This window comes from Sebastes umbrosus, chromosome 21, assembly GCF_015220745.1.
Source record: "Sebastes umbrosus isolate fSebUmb1 chromosome 21, fSebUmb1.pri, whole genome shotgun sequence".
NCBI classification, from domain to species: Eukaryota; Metazoa; Chordata; class Actinopteri; order Perciformes; family Sebastidae; genus Sebastes; species Sebastes umbrosus.
The window spans coordinates 13031533-13045043 of NC_051289.1; the positions used below are offsets into that span (position 1 = coordinate 13031533).

The following is a 13511-nucleotide window of genomic DNA, read 5'->3' on the forward strand; positions in this document are numbered from 1 at the left end:
GAAAACAACTTATTGGTCTGGAGGTAACTGTGTGTGTCTGCAGTAGGTTTACAACTTTGGTTACTTCAATCAGGCCGTACAGTTGCCCCAAGACACGCACACAACATCATGTGCATGCCAACACATTCATGCACGCCCTCATTTACGCCCTGACACATCACGTTTAGCTTAAACCCAATCACTTGTGATTGGCTGAGCTCTGCAGGAAAAAGGGGGCTGTGTGAGTGATTGATAGGCCGTCCATGTGCGCCCAGACTCCTGCGAGAGAAAAAGAGAGGCATACATCAGACAGGTGTCAAAACTCACAGCGGGGTGTGGTGATGGGTGGCTCTGAAGAATGAAAGGCAAGAGGATGAGGAGGAGAGTGAGAGAAGGGAGAAAGTGGGGGGACAGAGGGAAAGGGCAGAGAGATAAGTTGAAGGCTGGAGAAAACAGCGTGACGGTTTGATTCTCTGGCACCTTCACGAGCATGACATCTGCAGAATTTCTCACCTTTCCCGAACTTTTAGAGTCTATAAGAACAACAAAATTTCATGAAATAGAGTTTTGCATGTGCAGTGTCGGACACTGTTAGTTAAAAAAATGCTGCATGTCTTCAAATAATTAAGGAAGAGGGTGCAACACATCAGTTGATGGTGATAGATGGTTGTGTGCCTTCATGTGCGACCCACCAGACAGACGAGGGTGCATTAGGAGCAAACTGACAGAGCGACAGCCACAGGCCCATTAGGACCAAGGAGACTGAGCGCCGTGAAGACAGATGGGATGAAAGACAAGCTTGCAGCTCGCAGGGTCTGCATGGTGCCACCAGTGTTTTCAGACTGTCGTTTAAAATAAGGAAGGCCATTAATAACCTCCTCACTGTGCTCTGCTCAGCTGCAGTCTGGCGCTTCTCGCGGAGCTAAATGTGGCGCTGCATGGCAGCAGACTGGCAGACTGTGTCAAAGAGACCATATACACCTGAGGAGAGGGAAAGAGTTTGAATGTGCTTCTGCATGTGTTTGCAGTGTGTGTGCATGTGCTGTATATTTGGGTTTAATTGTATTTTTTCACGCGCTCACCTTGTTTGTTTATGTGCTATGTCTGTGCCGCCTGTCCCACTATATGGTTGGATGGGAATCAGATAGCAGCGATGCAGTCAGGGAAGCCGTCAGCGCCGAGGTGAAAAGTTATGGCTGCCAGTGGTAATGACTGTGTTCCTTCTTGTCAAGCCTTTACTTTGGCAGATGAACAAAACATAAAATCTGACAGGGAGTGGGGCTTTTTTTTCCCCTCATGATCCAAAAATATTACATGTACATAGCCACACTGTGAATGTGTTTTTGCAAAGATGGAGTGGGTACTTTGGTGGAGAAAAAAAATGAGTTTTTCCTGAGTGGCAAGGTGACTCATATAATTATTGAGTTATTTTAGGCCTCCGCGCTTTTAAAACAAACCTCTGACAAATCGTAGACATTTGATTTATAATAACCGTTCATTACCAACTGGCTCTCGTGTGACCAACCCACCCAACCACTTGACTGAAATTGAAAATCTTTCAGTCAAATTGGTGCTCAAGACCTTTCAGTCAGTACTGGAATACAAGATATTCAATCAGGGGCAAACAATGGATGACTGATAACGGGATAATGTACAACTTGGTCATTGTTGTGAAATAAACCCTGACAGGATGATGCGACTACCCGACCAGATGCATCGCCCTGAAGGGGTTTATTTCCTGCTAGCTGTACATTATCTCACTTATTACAAGGCTACTTACTTCAGAAATCAATAATTTGACACATAAATGGTCCGCCAGTATCTGATATCAGAACTGCGTCCATAGCAGCAGTTTCTTATACATAGTAGTGGTCTGCTATAAAGAAATAACAGATCATAGAACGCCTAATTGACCAATCAGAATCGAGTATTCAACAAAGCCGTGTAATAAAGATTTGTTAAATGTGTTTTGTGTATATATTTTCTTGCCTGTGCTTTTGTGAAGCGTGATAAAAAAGGTTGTCATGAAGGAACAGTGTGTAGGATCTGGCGGTATCTAGCGGTGAGGTTGAGATTGCAACCAACTGAAGCCTCTCCCATGTGCCCAGCGTGTAGGATTGCTACGGTGGCCGGCGCAAAAACGCGAATGGCCTTCTTTAGAGCCAGTTGTTGTAAGAGTAGCGTAGGTCATTTGGAGCAGAGCCAGTAAGTTTGTGTATGTATGAGGGAAGTGAGTGGTGAAGCAAGAGAGAGAGAGCGGCGGCGACGGGAGTGAGTAACGTTATCGACTCCGACCAAAGCCATTCTGGGCTACTGTAAACATGGCAGCGCAACACGGCGGACTCCGTGAAGAGGATCCACTCCCTATGATATAAACGGCTCATTCTAAGCAAACGAGAACACAACAATTCTTAGTTTCAGGCGACACACTAAAGAAAACATACTTGTTCATGTTATATTCAATTTCTGCCAATAGATCCCCATAAATGTTACATACTGTTCCTTTAAAACCTCTCAAACTGCAAAGAAATACGTTCCCTTATTGGACTGTTTTACTGTGGTGTGAGCAGCGTGACCTAATACTGTCAAACCAATGGTTACCTTCACATGCGTGGTCATGGTATGCTGGTAAAATATCTGTAAAGTAAGCTTTTTCATTGAATCCTGGAACAAAATAGTGCCATTGGAGAGATGTCAGCGACTCAGACTTTGCCAGTGTGTTGTACCAGGTTAATTGCAGGAGGCTTTAACAGATCAAATACTCTCCCTCCTTTCTTCAGTCCAACACAAATAAATGAGGTTTTCCGAGTAGAAAAGGCTCCTTTGTTTGATAGGAAATTAAGAAACATGGGAGCTTTTGGTCCTGCGAGATTATTTTGGTTGCAGGTAGAAAGCCCAATCAAAAAACATCTGGTTACTCCTCACAGATGATGCTAAACACAATTGTGCTGTCTCTCACTGTCTCCCTCTTGTACACAGGCATCTTTGTATGCATACCATGATGAACATACATTCATCTTAACTTCTGTTGTGACAGGCAGGACTACAGAAACACTTTATTACCAAAGGGTGGAAAAAAAACCTGCACATTGGATGATTTATTGTCAACAATTTGCACACATAAGACACTAACACTGACATTTGTTCCTGTATAAATAGGTGTCAGTGAAGCAGTTTTATGCCCTGGATGCAGATGTGGGCCACATGTAAAAAGCCTTTCCAAAAACAGGCACCGTGGAAGAAGGGAAAGTTGTGCCTACAGTACCTCTCCAGGAGGGGCTGGCTGCCTCCCAGACTGCACTGCTGTTAGATCTATCCCTCAGAATAAATAATGGCGGTCCAAATCATCTGGACACTTAACAGAAACCAATTCATATATCTTCTCTTTGAAGGAGTATAAGTCTTATCGCCCGGACCGAATTTTAAGCCTACCACTTTATCTGCGGATCATTTATCAATGTTTCATAGCACATTTCTACAAGTGAGCTGTCTAGCGGAGCTTTCCTGTTTATCCTCCAGATGTGATTGAATTAATGATAAGAATAATAACAAAACTACAGCTCAGGAATGTGGCATCAGTCATCACACACAAAGCCATGGATGATAGAGGAAATGGAGTTTCAAAGCTGCCTATCCAAGGCGCAATCAGACAACCCGCGTGTAAAACAAACACTTGTTTGCAAAGGAAAGGAAAATAAATGTTGAGGAGGAACAGGAACCGAGTATAAGAAGCTGGCAGGACAACAAGGCTGAAAAGCTACATACGGCGCCGTTGAAGGTCATGGGGCGAACAATAAGGCCATGCACGGTAGATGGGCACACACACTCCTTTGCAGTCAATCATAATACAAGAAGAAGGAAGTGGGAGCGTCTTGGGCCGAGGCCTAGAGGGCCCAGGGGTAGTGGGAGAAGACTCATAGTTCATAGTAAACTACATCAAAAGGAATCCCAGAATAAGTTTGTTTTCAAGTTTTTGTACGAGTCAGCAAAAATGACTCTTCCTTTTGTAGCTGCCTGCACTGTGGTACAGTAGATAGACTCATGAGCGAGCGGGCGACTCACCAAACACAATTCTATGACAGGAGTGTATTTATATTGGGATCATGGTCAGGGAGCAAAGAGTGCAACATATAAAGAGGTACAACGAATAAGGCGCCGGCGACGGGGCCGCAAAATCACGTTGGAGGCCGTCCCCGGACTCCGACGTCATCGCTGACCTTTCGCGTATTTACAGAGGAGGTTTGATTTCCACTCTTTTTCCATGCTCACACACGGGCCGTTGTGAAGCGGGCCCTGCAGGGTAAAAGAGTAGCTTTGTCCCCGACCTGGACGGTGCAGAGCTGGAGTCGTGTGCTTCTGCCAATCCCAAAAGAAGGACCCACAAGCCACGGCCATTGAGAGGAAAGCACAAGGGTCACCTGTTTTATATTAAATCTGTCAGATTAAATAAGGAAGCCAATAACCTGCAGCTCTCAGGGTGCAGTTTGAGCCAAGTTTGACCCCTCTGATCACACTCGTTCAAACTGTTTTCACACTGAGTTGAGGGACAGACAAATTCATGAATCTGCACCTGATTATTTGTTGCATATTGAATGAGATGCATGGTGATAAAGTCGTCTTCTTCTGTATTCCAGCAACAACAAACCACAGAGCATCTTGATTTGGGGTAATGCAATTTGTGTTAAATCACTTGACAGATTTTAGTTTTTCTGCAGCAAGATAAACCTCCTGCTACACAACTTTTATGTTGCTCATTCATCACCTTATTACATTATTGAACAAGTACAGAGATCTCATTATCATAGCGTAGAAACATGAAGACATTTAAACAGCCCTTTTCAAAGTACTCCCCCTAACGCCGCAGACAATATTGCCCTCTACAGGGCATACATATTAGTCACGCTTGTCTGTCTCCACTCTGAGGCTATGATGAGTTAAAGAGACACAGCAGCAAGTGTGTTGATGAATGTATAATTACACAGAGAGTTCAAGGGTCAGCGGCTACAGGGTGGCAGCGTGAGATCAAAACCCTGGATTACACCCTCTTGACATTTAGCTTCTGCCTTCAGCATGAATCCATACTAGCTTCATGTCTTCTGTAGTTGACCCTCTGTGTGGAGGGCGTAGGAGAAAGTGAGGAAATTAACAAATATAGAATACTATTTAAAGCTGCTGTGGGTAGAAATGGAGCAAATATGATTACAAATTTATTTTTATAAAATCCTGACAGTAGTGCATGAGACAGGTAATCTGAAAAAAATCATGTGCCTCTGTGTCCTCCAGTGCTCCTAATGGCATCTGCAAGATTTCACAGACCAAAGGAAAACAACCAATCAGAGCCGAGCTGAAGCCTTGTCGTCTCTGAGCAGCTGTCAATCACTCACAAACTCTGATCAAACGGTCAAACTAGGCAGTGCTGATCAAGTATGAATCAATATTCTGTTACTGTAATGCCTATTTCTCGCATCAAATGGTTTCAGAAACATCTTGTAGTGTGCTGTTTGGCAGCCATGTTGAGATCAGTTGAAGAAATACCAAGCACCGCCCACCAGCCGGAGCACAGCCAATAGGAACACTCTCTCTGAAATGACCTGTGATTGGCAAAAGTCTTTTGTTTTAAAGCTTGAAAACAGAACCATGAGGAGGTGCAGAAGTCTCTCTCAGAACACTTGAGTTACAATATGCTGAGAGGTTATTATGGATTTTTTTGCCCAATGATGCCAAAAATGTTCTCCCTACTGAAGCTTTAAAAAGGAGGACAACAAACAGGATGTCAACTTGTAACTTCAAATGAATGTGTTGACAACGAAAATAATTGTTTTAATAATGTAAAATTGAATTAAAAACAGTATTATGAAGACTGATTCTAATTCATCAAGTGTCTCTGACTATGAAAGATGATTACAATGAACGAGACGGTCACATGAAGGGCATGGTCAGTGATCCGAGACCAGTCGCTCCTTCACTTATAGAAAGTTGATGAATTCAGCCTCTGTTCTCCAAATTAGCTGTGTGGCTTAAAAAGAAAAGGAAGAGGAAGGAAAACAGGCATCTCATCACTCTTGTGGGAGTGGAGGGAGGCACCTATTTTACTCCTCTTGTCCTCCAAGAGGAGCTGAGTGTGATGAACTGTGGATTCAGCCTCCCCCAGGTTGTTTTCCAGAAACGCCACAGCAGCAGAACTGCTACGTCTCCAGAGATCCAACCCGCGGTTCAGCCTCACTGTGACATAAGATGGACCCCAATTTAGGACACAAAGCCTGGGTCAAACCAGCAGGAGGTATAGCCTTTCCCCGAGAGTGAGCCATTCCCTTTTTCTATTCACTGTGACCATGCTCTTCACTCTCTTCTTTCCTATTTTTGTATTTTCCCCTGCTGCTTCACCCTCATCTGTATCCTCACTTTCCTCGCCATTCATCCTCCCCCATTACCATAATGATCATTAGTGCACCTACACAGTTTACTTCTAAAGTTCATTTTTTTCTGACTCATGCGCTCATTTACAATTATAAATCTTCTTCCGGATGCAAATGCGCACTTTATCTCGTTGCAGATAAGCCAGAATTTAAAAAAAACGGACAATCATGAAAAGGTGTGTGTGCTTTATTAAAGCAGACACGCTGCCGCACATTAAATCTTATCCTCGGCTCTTCTGATAACATTTTTTGGTTCATTTGGAAGCCTTGTAATAGGCTTATTCTCTCAACTTGTACGCTCATTTGTGATTGAAGAAAAAGACCCTCTTGATTCTCCCACTTTCACGACTCACCTTCTCGAGAAGGACAGAGAGGCCCTCCAACCACTTCCCTTTTTCTAGCTGTTATGGAGTAAATCACAAACATGTCATGGCCTGATCCTCGGGGACTATGCACAACCTTAGCTGTCCTATATTGTGTGACTAACCAATGTCCTCCTTGGATGGCCAAGGACCCACTGAGCCCAGAACAGCCTGCATCTCTTATTCTGAGAAATTGACTTTTTTTCTCTCTCTCTCTCTGTCTTTCTACACTCGCTTTTTCCACCTCCTCCTTCTCCTCCTCTTCCTCCTCCTCCTCCTCCAGGCATTGACATTTAATCAAACCCAAATCCCATTGTGCCTATTAACATATCAGGCTGATACGGGTTGCTGTAAAAAGCTTGAGTACAGGAACCCGGAGCAGAACATTACCATAACTCTGCCTGTGTGATCTCTATTTTCTCTCCTCCGCCCACGTGTAAAAATGCTTACCTGGCAAACAACTAAGCGTGGAGGCATTTCTCCCCCTCTCTCTTCCCTTCATTCACCCCTGCTTATCTTTTTAGAATGTGTTAATTATTTAGCCGCTCGTGTTCGTGAACGTCCGCCAAATAGCACTGAGACGAACTAAGCATCCAATGCAAAGGCAATTTTAATATTTCACCAGACCATCAAACCTGTCTAAAGTTTGCTTTCGCCTCGGCTGCGACTAAATAAACAATTCAGGGTTTTTTGTTTTTTTAAAGGAATGCTTAAGTGCTTTAATGGATGGCATGGAGCAGCTCAGTCTTCCCGGTATTAATCATCACAGACGTGAAGGGATTTAGATACGTGATGCGGAACGCCTATGAAAAATGGTGATTATTATGAGGTCAATACCTGATAAATTGACCATATTGGACAGAGAGTTGTTTTCTACAGCTCAGCAGATATCGGCCGCTTCGCCTCGTGACCTTGACGAAGGTCTCTCCGCTCTTTAGCGACTCTCCGCACAGATTCTGACCCTGTTGGCGGCCGTTCATGTATGTCAGAGCCATGTGGCAGCCTCTCTACCTGTGACCAACTGAGGCCAAACCAGTAGTTGGTCTCGTATCACAGCAGGCAATTACTTCCCTTCAAAAACTAGGACATCTCTCTCTGTAATGGCACCAGAGCACAATATTTAGTGCAATGAAAAGACATTGTTGCTGTCAGCGTTGGTTTCTTAGAGAGAGGATGACAAGGCAGCGGAAATGGAACGAGGCCATGTTGTACAAAGAGGATTACGAAGACAAAACAACTTTGACAAGTCTGAAATTTGAGGACACTTCCAGGGAGATATGAAGACTATCAAAGTCGAGCTGTTTTGTCGGAGGGGCGGCGGCTCGCTGAACGCCATGAACGGAAAATACAGACATTGAGTTTTACCTCAAAAGCTGACACTTGACAGAATAGCACTTCTCAAAGTGGCAGCCGTCTGAACAAAGCAGCAGAGGACATTTTCTTTCGGCGCAACACAACAAATAATGCATTAGTATGAGCAATAGGGTAATTGTGCAGAGCTAGAAAAAGATACATTTGCGTCCTCATTTATCAGTTTTTCTGATATTGTCACATTAATCTATGGTGCTTTCTTATTGTTAGATAGAAGAATGTAAAATAAAGGAAGAGGTGTTCTGGAAGTGATCTTCACTTAATCATAACGTTGTTTATATAACGCCTGTTACACAAGCCATCTCTCTTCTCCACATTTTAATCAACATAAGTAATGGTGGCCCCTCATATCAATATACCTGAGCCATCTGCTCCCTTATACCGAGGATTTCACTCTCTGCGATTGCACAACCGGAGCTACGCCTCTCACTACATCCCCATCAGGATTATAGCTTTTGGCAGGGATCAAAATTTGTTTCTGTGCTTTTATTTTCAGGGCTTTTTGATTGCCAATCTGCAGCATTGTATCTACAATATATACAAGCTGCAGGCGGCGGCTGTAGACTTTGTACAGTCTGGTTTGCTCACAATTTATTTGATCCTTTACTGGGCTAGCTGGTTTTTATTATTCAACAAATCAAACAGCATCAATTCAAGGCCACCTAATAATGACGAAACGTGGTGCTCATACACTGGCAATTGTATTTCCTTATTAGTCTGGTCAAAAATATGGAAATGATATTCATACTCAGAACAGGTAATAATGACCCAAAGGCAAGGTAAAAAAAAAAAAGCCTGTTGCAAATTAGCCTGAACACTAGGCTCTGGTTACATTTGCATATTTTCTTTGAACGTATTGTTGGAGGGGAAAAGGGGAGGCCAGAATTTGAATGGTTACTACAGATTTCAAAAGTTGCATTGAAATTCACTAAACGAGTAGGCTTATGAAAGATGTTGAGTGATACAAATGATCTAGAGGAGCACCTCGATCTTGACCTTGACCACTTGCTTATACATTATGTTAGTGATCAAAATGATGAATGACCAGCCCTGGCCTCTACTGTATAGGCTATAGAGAAACATGAAAATATAATGCTGTTACAGATTGACTCCAGGTCCTTGTGTCCTGTTAACCCCATATATAACCATGCAAAATAAAAAAAATATTGTCAACTTATTGTTGCGCTTTACAGTCACAACTCATAGTGTCTAAAATATTAAGGCTGCAACTAATGGTTATTTTCATCATTGATAAATATGCTGATTATAGTTTCACTAATCATTTATTAAATGTCAGAGAATGGTTTAAAAATCTCAATTTTTAAAATTTCTAAATTGATGAATCAATTATCAAAATAGTTGACAATGAATTTTAAAGGTGCAGTGTGTGGGACCTGGCGTCATCTAGTGGTGCGGTTGCAGATTGCAACCATCTGAAGCTTCTCCAGTGTGCCAAGTGTGCAGGAGAACTACAGTGGCCGACGCAAAAACTTGAAATGCTTGCGAGCCACTAGAAAAACGACGTCGGTATCACGTGGTATCTCTGGGTCGTCAGTGTGGAAAAAAAACAGATAAATGGCTGAGATTGACGGTAAGTGCCTGGCAACCACTTGTTGTGAAGTGAATGCAATGGAACGGGGAGGGAGGGAGAATGCGACATCTAGTGGCTGAATGTTATCAACAGCACCTTTAATACGTTTTTTTTCATATGTAGGAGGAAGAATATTTATTTTTTCTATTTCTTCGTTTAAAAGTTATAAGATAAGATAAGATATTCCTTTATTAGTCCTGCAGTGGGGAAAAATTGCAGTGTACAGCAGCAAAGGGGATAGTGCAAAAAAACAAGATGCATCAGCTAACACAGTAAAAAAGAGCTAAACAAAGTGTAACAAAAAGGAAGTATAAAATTAGGAGCAGTATATACAGTATTGACAATAAACAGACTATTAACAAAATTGCACAAGTGGAAAATGATACTGCACAGTGAGAATGAATGAATGAATGCATAAATTAATGATTACATAGTGTCCTTTTAAGATCAAACCTATATTTTATTCCAGTGATGTGACCATGATAACATGACTGAGCTCATTTCTTATAAAATGACTAATCAGGTTCCAGTAGTCGACCAAGATGCAAGACGACTAATCCACAACTATAATAAGATAGTTTTCCACTATATATGGGGAAATGAATGGTTGTCAGCAACAGTTCTGATAATGTTAGAGTAATAACAAAAAAAAAAAAGTCTGGTATCCCCCCCCCTTGAATTAAAGATAGGTCCACCCCCTCCGCAGCAGCAGTTATCCCCCACACCCCCCTCGCTGTTTTGGGGATGGTGTGGTCCAGGAAGCGCGCCTCTCTCCTCCTCCTCTCCTCTCCTCTCCTCTCTCCAGTGAATCAGCTGACTGAATGGTATCTCCCTCCTCTCTGGCGGATGGAACGCGCCGCTGAAGCCGGGCAGCCTGAGCGCTGACACAGGACGCAGGTTGCCCCACCACCGCCTCGCTTCTTCTCTCCTACAGCCTGCTGGATGTCTCACCGACCGAGCGAGTAAAGCATTTACCCAGAAAGAAAGAAGAGTTTCAGGCAAGGAAGCTATACCCTCTCCCCTATCCCCCTCCTCACCTCCTCCTTTACCATGGCTTCCAACTTCAACGACATAGTCAAACAGGGATACGTGAGGATACGGAGTAAGAAACTGGGGGTGAGTATATACTGTTGCACTTGCTGTCTAGATACTGGCGCTGCTGCTGCTGCTGCTGCTGCTGGAGGAGGAGGAGGAGGAAGAGGAAGAGGAGTTCCAGTTGTTCTGGATTAAGAAAGAGGCTTTAATTGCTCCATAGGCTGCAAGTCCTGCTGTGAAGCTCCTCAAGAGGAAAAAACAGATTAGAGCTGAGTTTCTCTCTCATAGTGTGCATTGTGCAAAAAACATACTGAGATGTTGTTGGCATAAGAGGAGATGATTGACAGCTGGTGTCAGCCTCATTGAGAAAGTTATGCTGTGTGTAGTCAACATGGACAGATAACACTTTTTCAAGCAGAACTGTAGTCATATTAGAGGAAAAAAAAGGTAAACTAACCATAAAAAAAGCTATGTAAAAGTATTATGACATACATTAACCACACCATAACTAACTCTATAATAAGGTCACTTACAACTTGAGCACCACAGGCTATAAGGATCTTTATCATAATGCTAATTAATGTTTTATGGATTCTAGGATGTACAACATAGTACTAGGTCTTCAAGAGGAAAAACAGATTAGAGCTGAGTTTCTCTCTCAGTGTGCATTGTGCAAAAAACATACTGAGATGTTGTTGGCATAAGAGGAGATGATTGACAGCTGGGTGTCAGCCTTTATTGTCATTGAGAAAGTTATGTAGTTTTCTGACTTTTTTTTTTATTTATTATGATTTTATTTAAAAGAGGCCATGTACAGTTTAAAACATAAATGTCATCATTTGATGCACCGTGCCAGATTATAGCTTTAAGATAATTCACATCTGTAAGTCCCTTGGCAGGTCAAAACAAAGAAACATACTACAGTCATACAAGAAAGAACATACACAATACACAGCTACACACAATAGCACGTCACAAAGTATGCTTGTCAAGTAAAAGCAAGTCATGAAGACCATGACATAAAGATCAGTGAGTACAGAGCTGAGCAGCTTTCAACAGATGTTTGAAGTTGCACAGACAGAAGGTGAACTAACCATAAAAAGCTATGTAAAAGTATTATGACATACATTAACCACACCATAACTAACTCTATAATAAGGTCACTTCCAACTGAGCACCACAAGTATCTTTATCATAATGCTAATTAACATTTTATGGATTCTAGGATGTACAACATAGTACTAGGGATACCATTTGTCATCAGCCTATTATTAGTCACCGCACTTTAACTCTCTTTCAGTCATGATGAATTGCTCCCGGCATTGAAAAAGTCTCATTGAAATCCAGCTGATTCGGTGTGTGATGGCAGCCCCCTCAATAATGTGCACTGATAATGTATTTCCATTGGAGGAAAAAAAAATGGCTTCGACCGCTTAAATTGAAAATGAATGATATATATTCAATTATGAGCGCCTTATTGTCTGACTCATGAAGCCATCTGCTTTTGTTCATGCTTCCAGCTCATTACGCCAAAACAGAGCGGGCACACTCCCTCTCCTTTTGATGAAGTGTGATGATGGAGGCTAATGATGTCTGCCTCCTCACATCATCACCTGGCTTCATCAACATTACCCTACTATTGTTCGCCCGCCATCGAGCTTACCTTTTGATTGCTCTTTAAGAGTGATTGTCGAGTAAGAGAAACCTTTTACTTGCACAACACAAGCTTGATGTGACAAATGGCATTTGTTGTTGTTAACATGCAAATAAGCTCACACACACATACAGTTGGCCTCAGTTTATTTACTTCTTGCATATGCTATTAGCTGGATGCGTTCAGAGGAACAGAGTGTGTGTGTGTGTGTGTGTATGACTTTGCAAAGCAAGCGAGGGACGCACGCTGCGTTGGCTGCGCTCGAGGTATGGATGCCATATCTCTGCCAGCTCCACGTCTCATCCTGCTGTTTGTGGAGAAAAACAGTTTGTGTCCTGATCGCCCACTCCCTCAGCCCTCCACCGCTCGCTGCTGTTTCATCATAGAAAAGCCATGCTGCGATGGCCTCAGAGGACCCCGGTGTGGGAAGACAGAAAGTATTTATCTGTCCACGCTAGTATTCTCATTCTGAATCAGTTAGAGAGAGAGAGAAACAATGAAATGAAGCAGAAATAAGGTATCTGTATGCCTGAATCAACAGGCACTGATGGAGTGCATCTCTGGGATGATTCCTCTTCTTGTTTTTTTATCTGTGGGGGAAAAATGCCTCATCAGTGCTAAATGGCTTAATTTCAAGTGGTTTGAGGGAGATGGAAATCCAAATGTGTGACACGTGCGTGGGCTGACTGGAAAGACACACATCTGTTTTGGAAGGGATGGTTATTTGGATGTGTGAGGGTTATTTTGTAGCTATTTTGCAGGATGATCTCAAACATCATATTTTATTTGATTCTTTGTCTCATTTTTTGACTCAACACCTCAATAATGTCTATGAACAGAAGGATACTAGACTCAGATTTAGTAATATGGACACAGGGAGATGCACAGGCCTCCTTGCTTTTCCTCATCACTAAAATGCAGCCATACGTGCAACATACTGTAGACCTCCATCCAATGGTCTATCATGTTGCTAGGGCTGGTATAGTTTGAAATCTTTCAATACTCTCTGATATGATACGCCAGTTTATTTACTTTTCCCGAAGCCCAGGATGGCATCTTGAAATTGTTTGTTTTATCCAAACAAACAGTCCAATATCTCAAAA

At 42.5% G+C, this 13511-nt stretch overlaps 1 protein-coding gene across 1 annotated transcript in view; it reads left to right on the plus strand.

The window, feature by feature from the left end:
- The first annotated feature begins 10223 nt into the window (after positions 1-10223).
- dok6 (docking protein 6) overlaps positions 10224-13511 on the plus strand; it is a 49043-nt gene continuing 45755 nt past the window's right edge. The window contains exon 1 of the mRNA XM_037757076.1: positions 10224-10835. Coding sequence (XP_037613004.1) covers positions 10770-10835 — 66 coding nt within the window. The 5' untranslated portion in view covers positions 10224-10769. The remainder of the gene's footprint in view (positions 10836-13511) is intronic.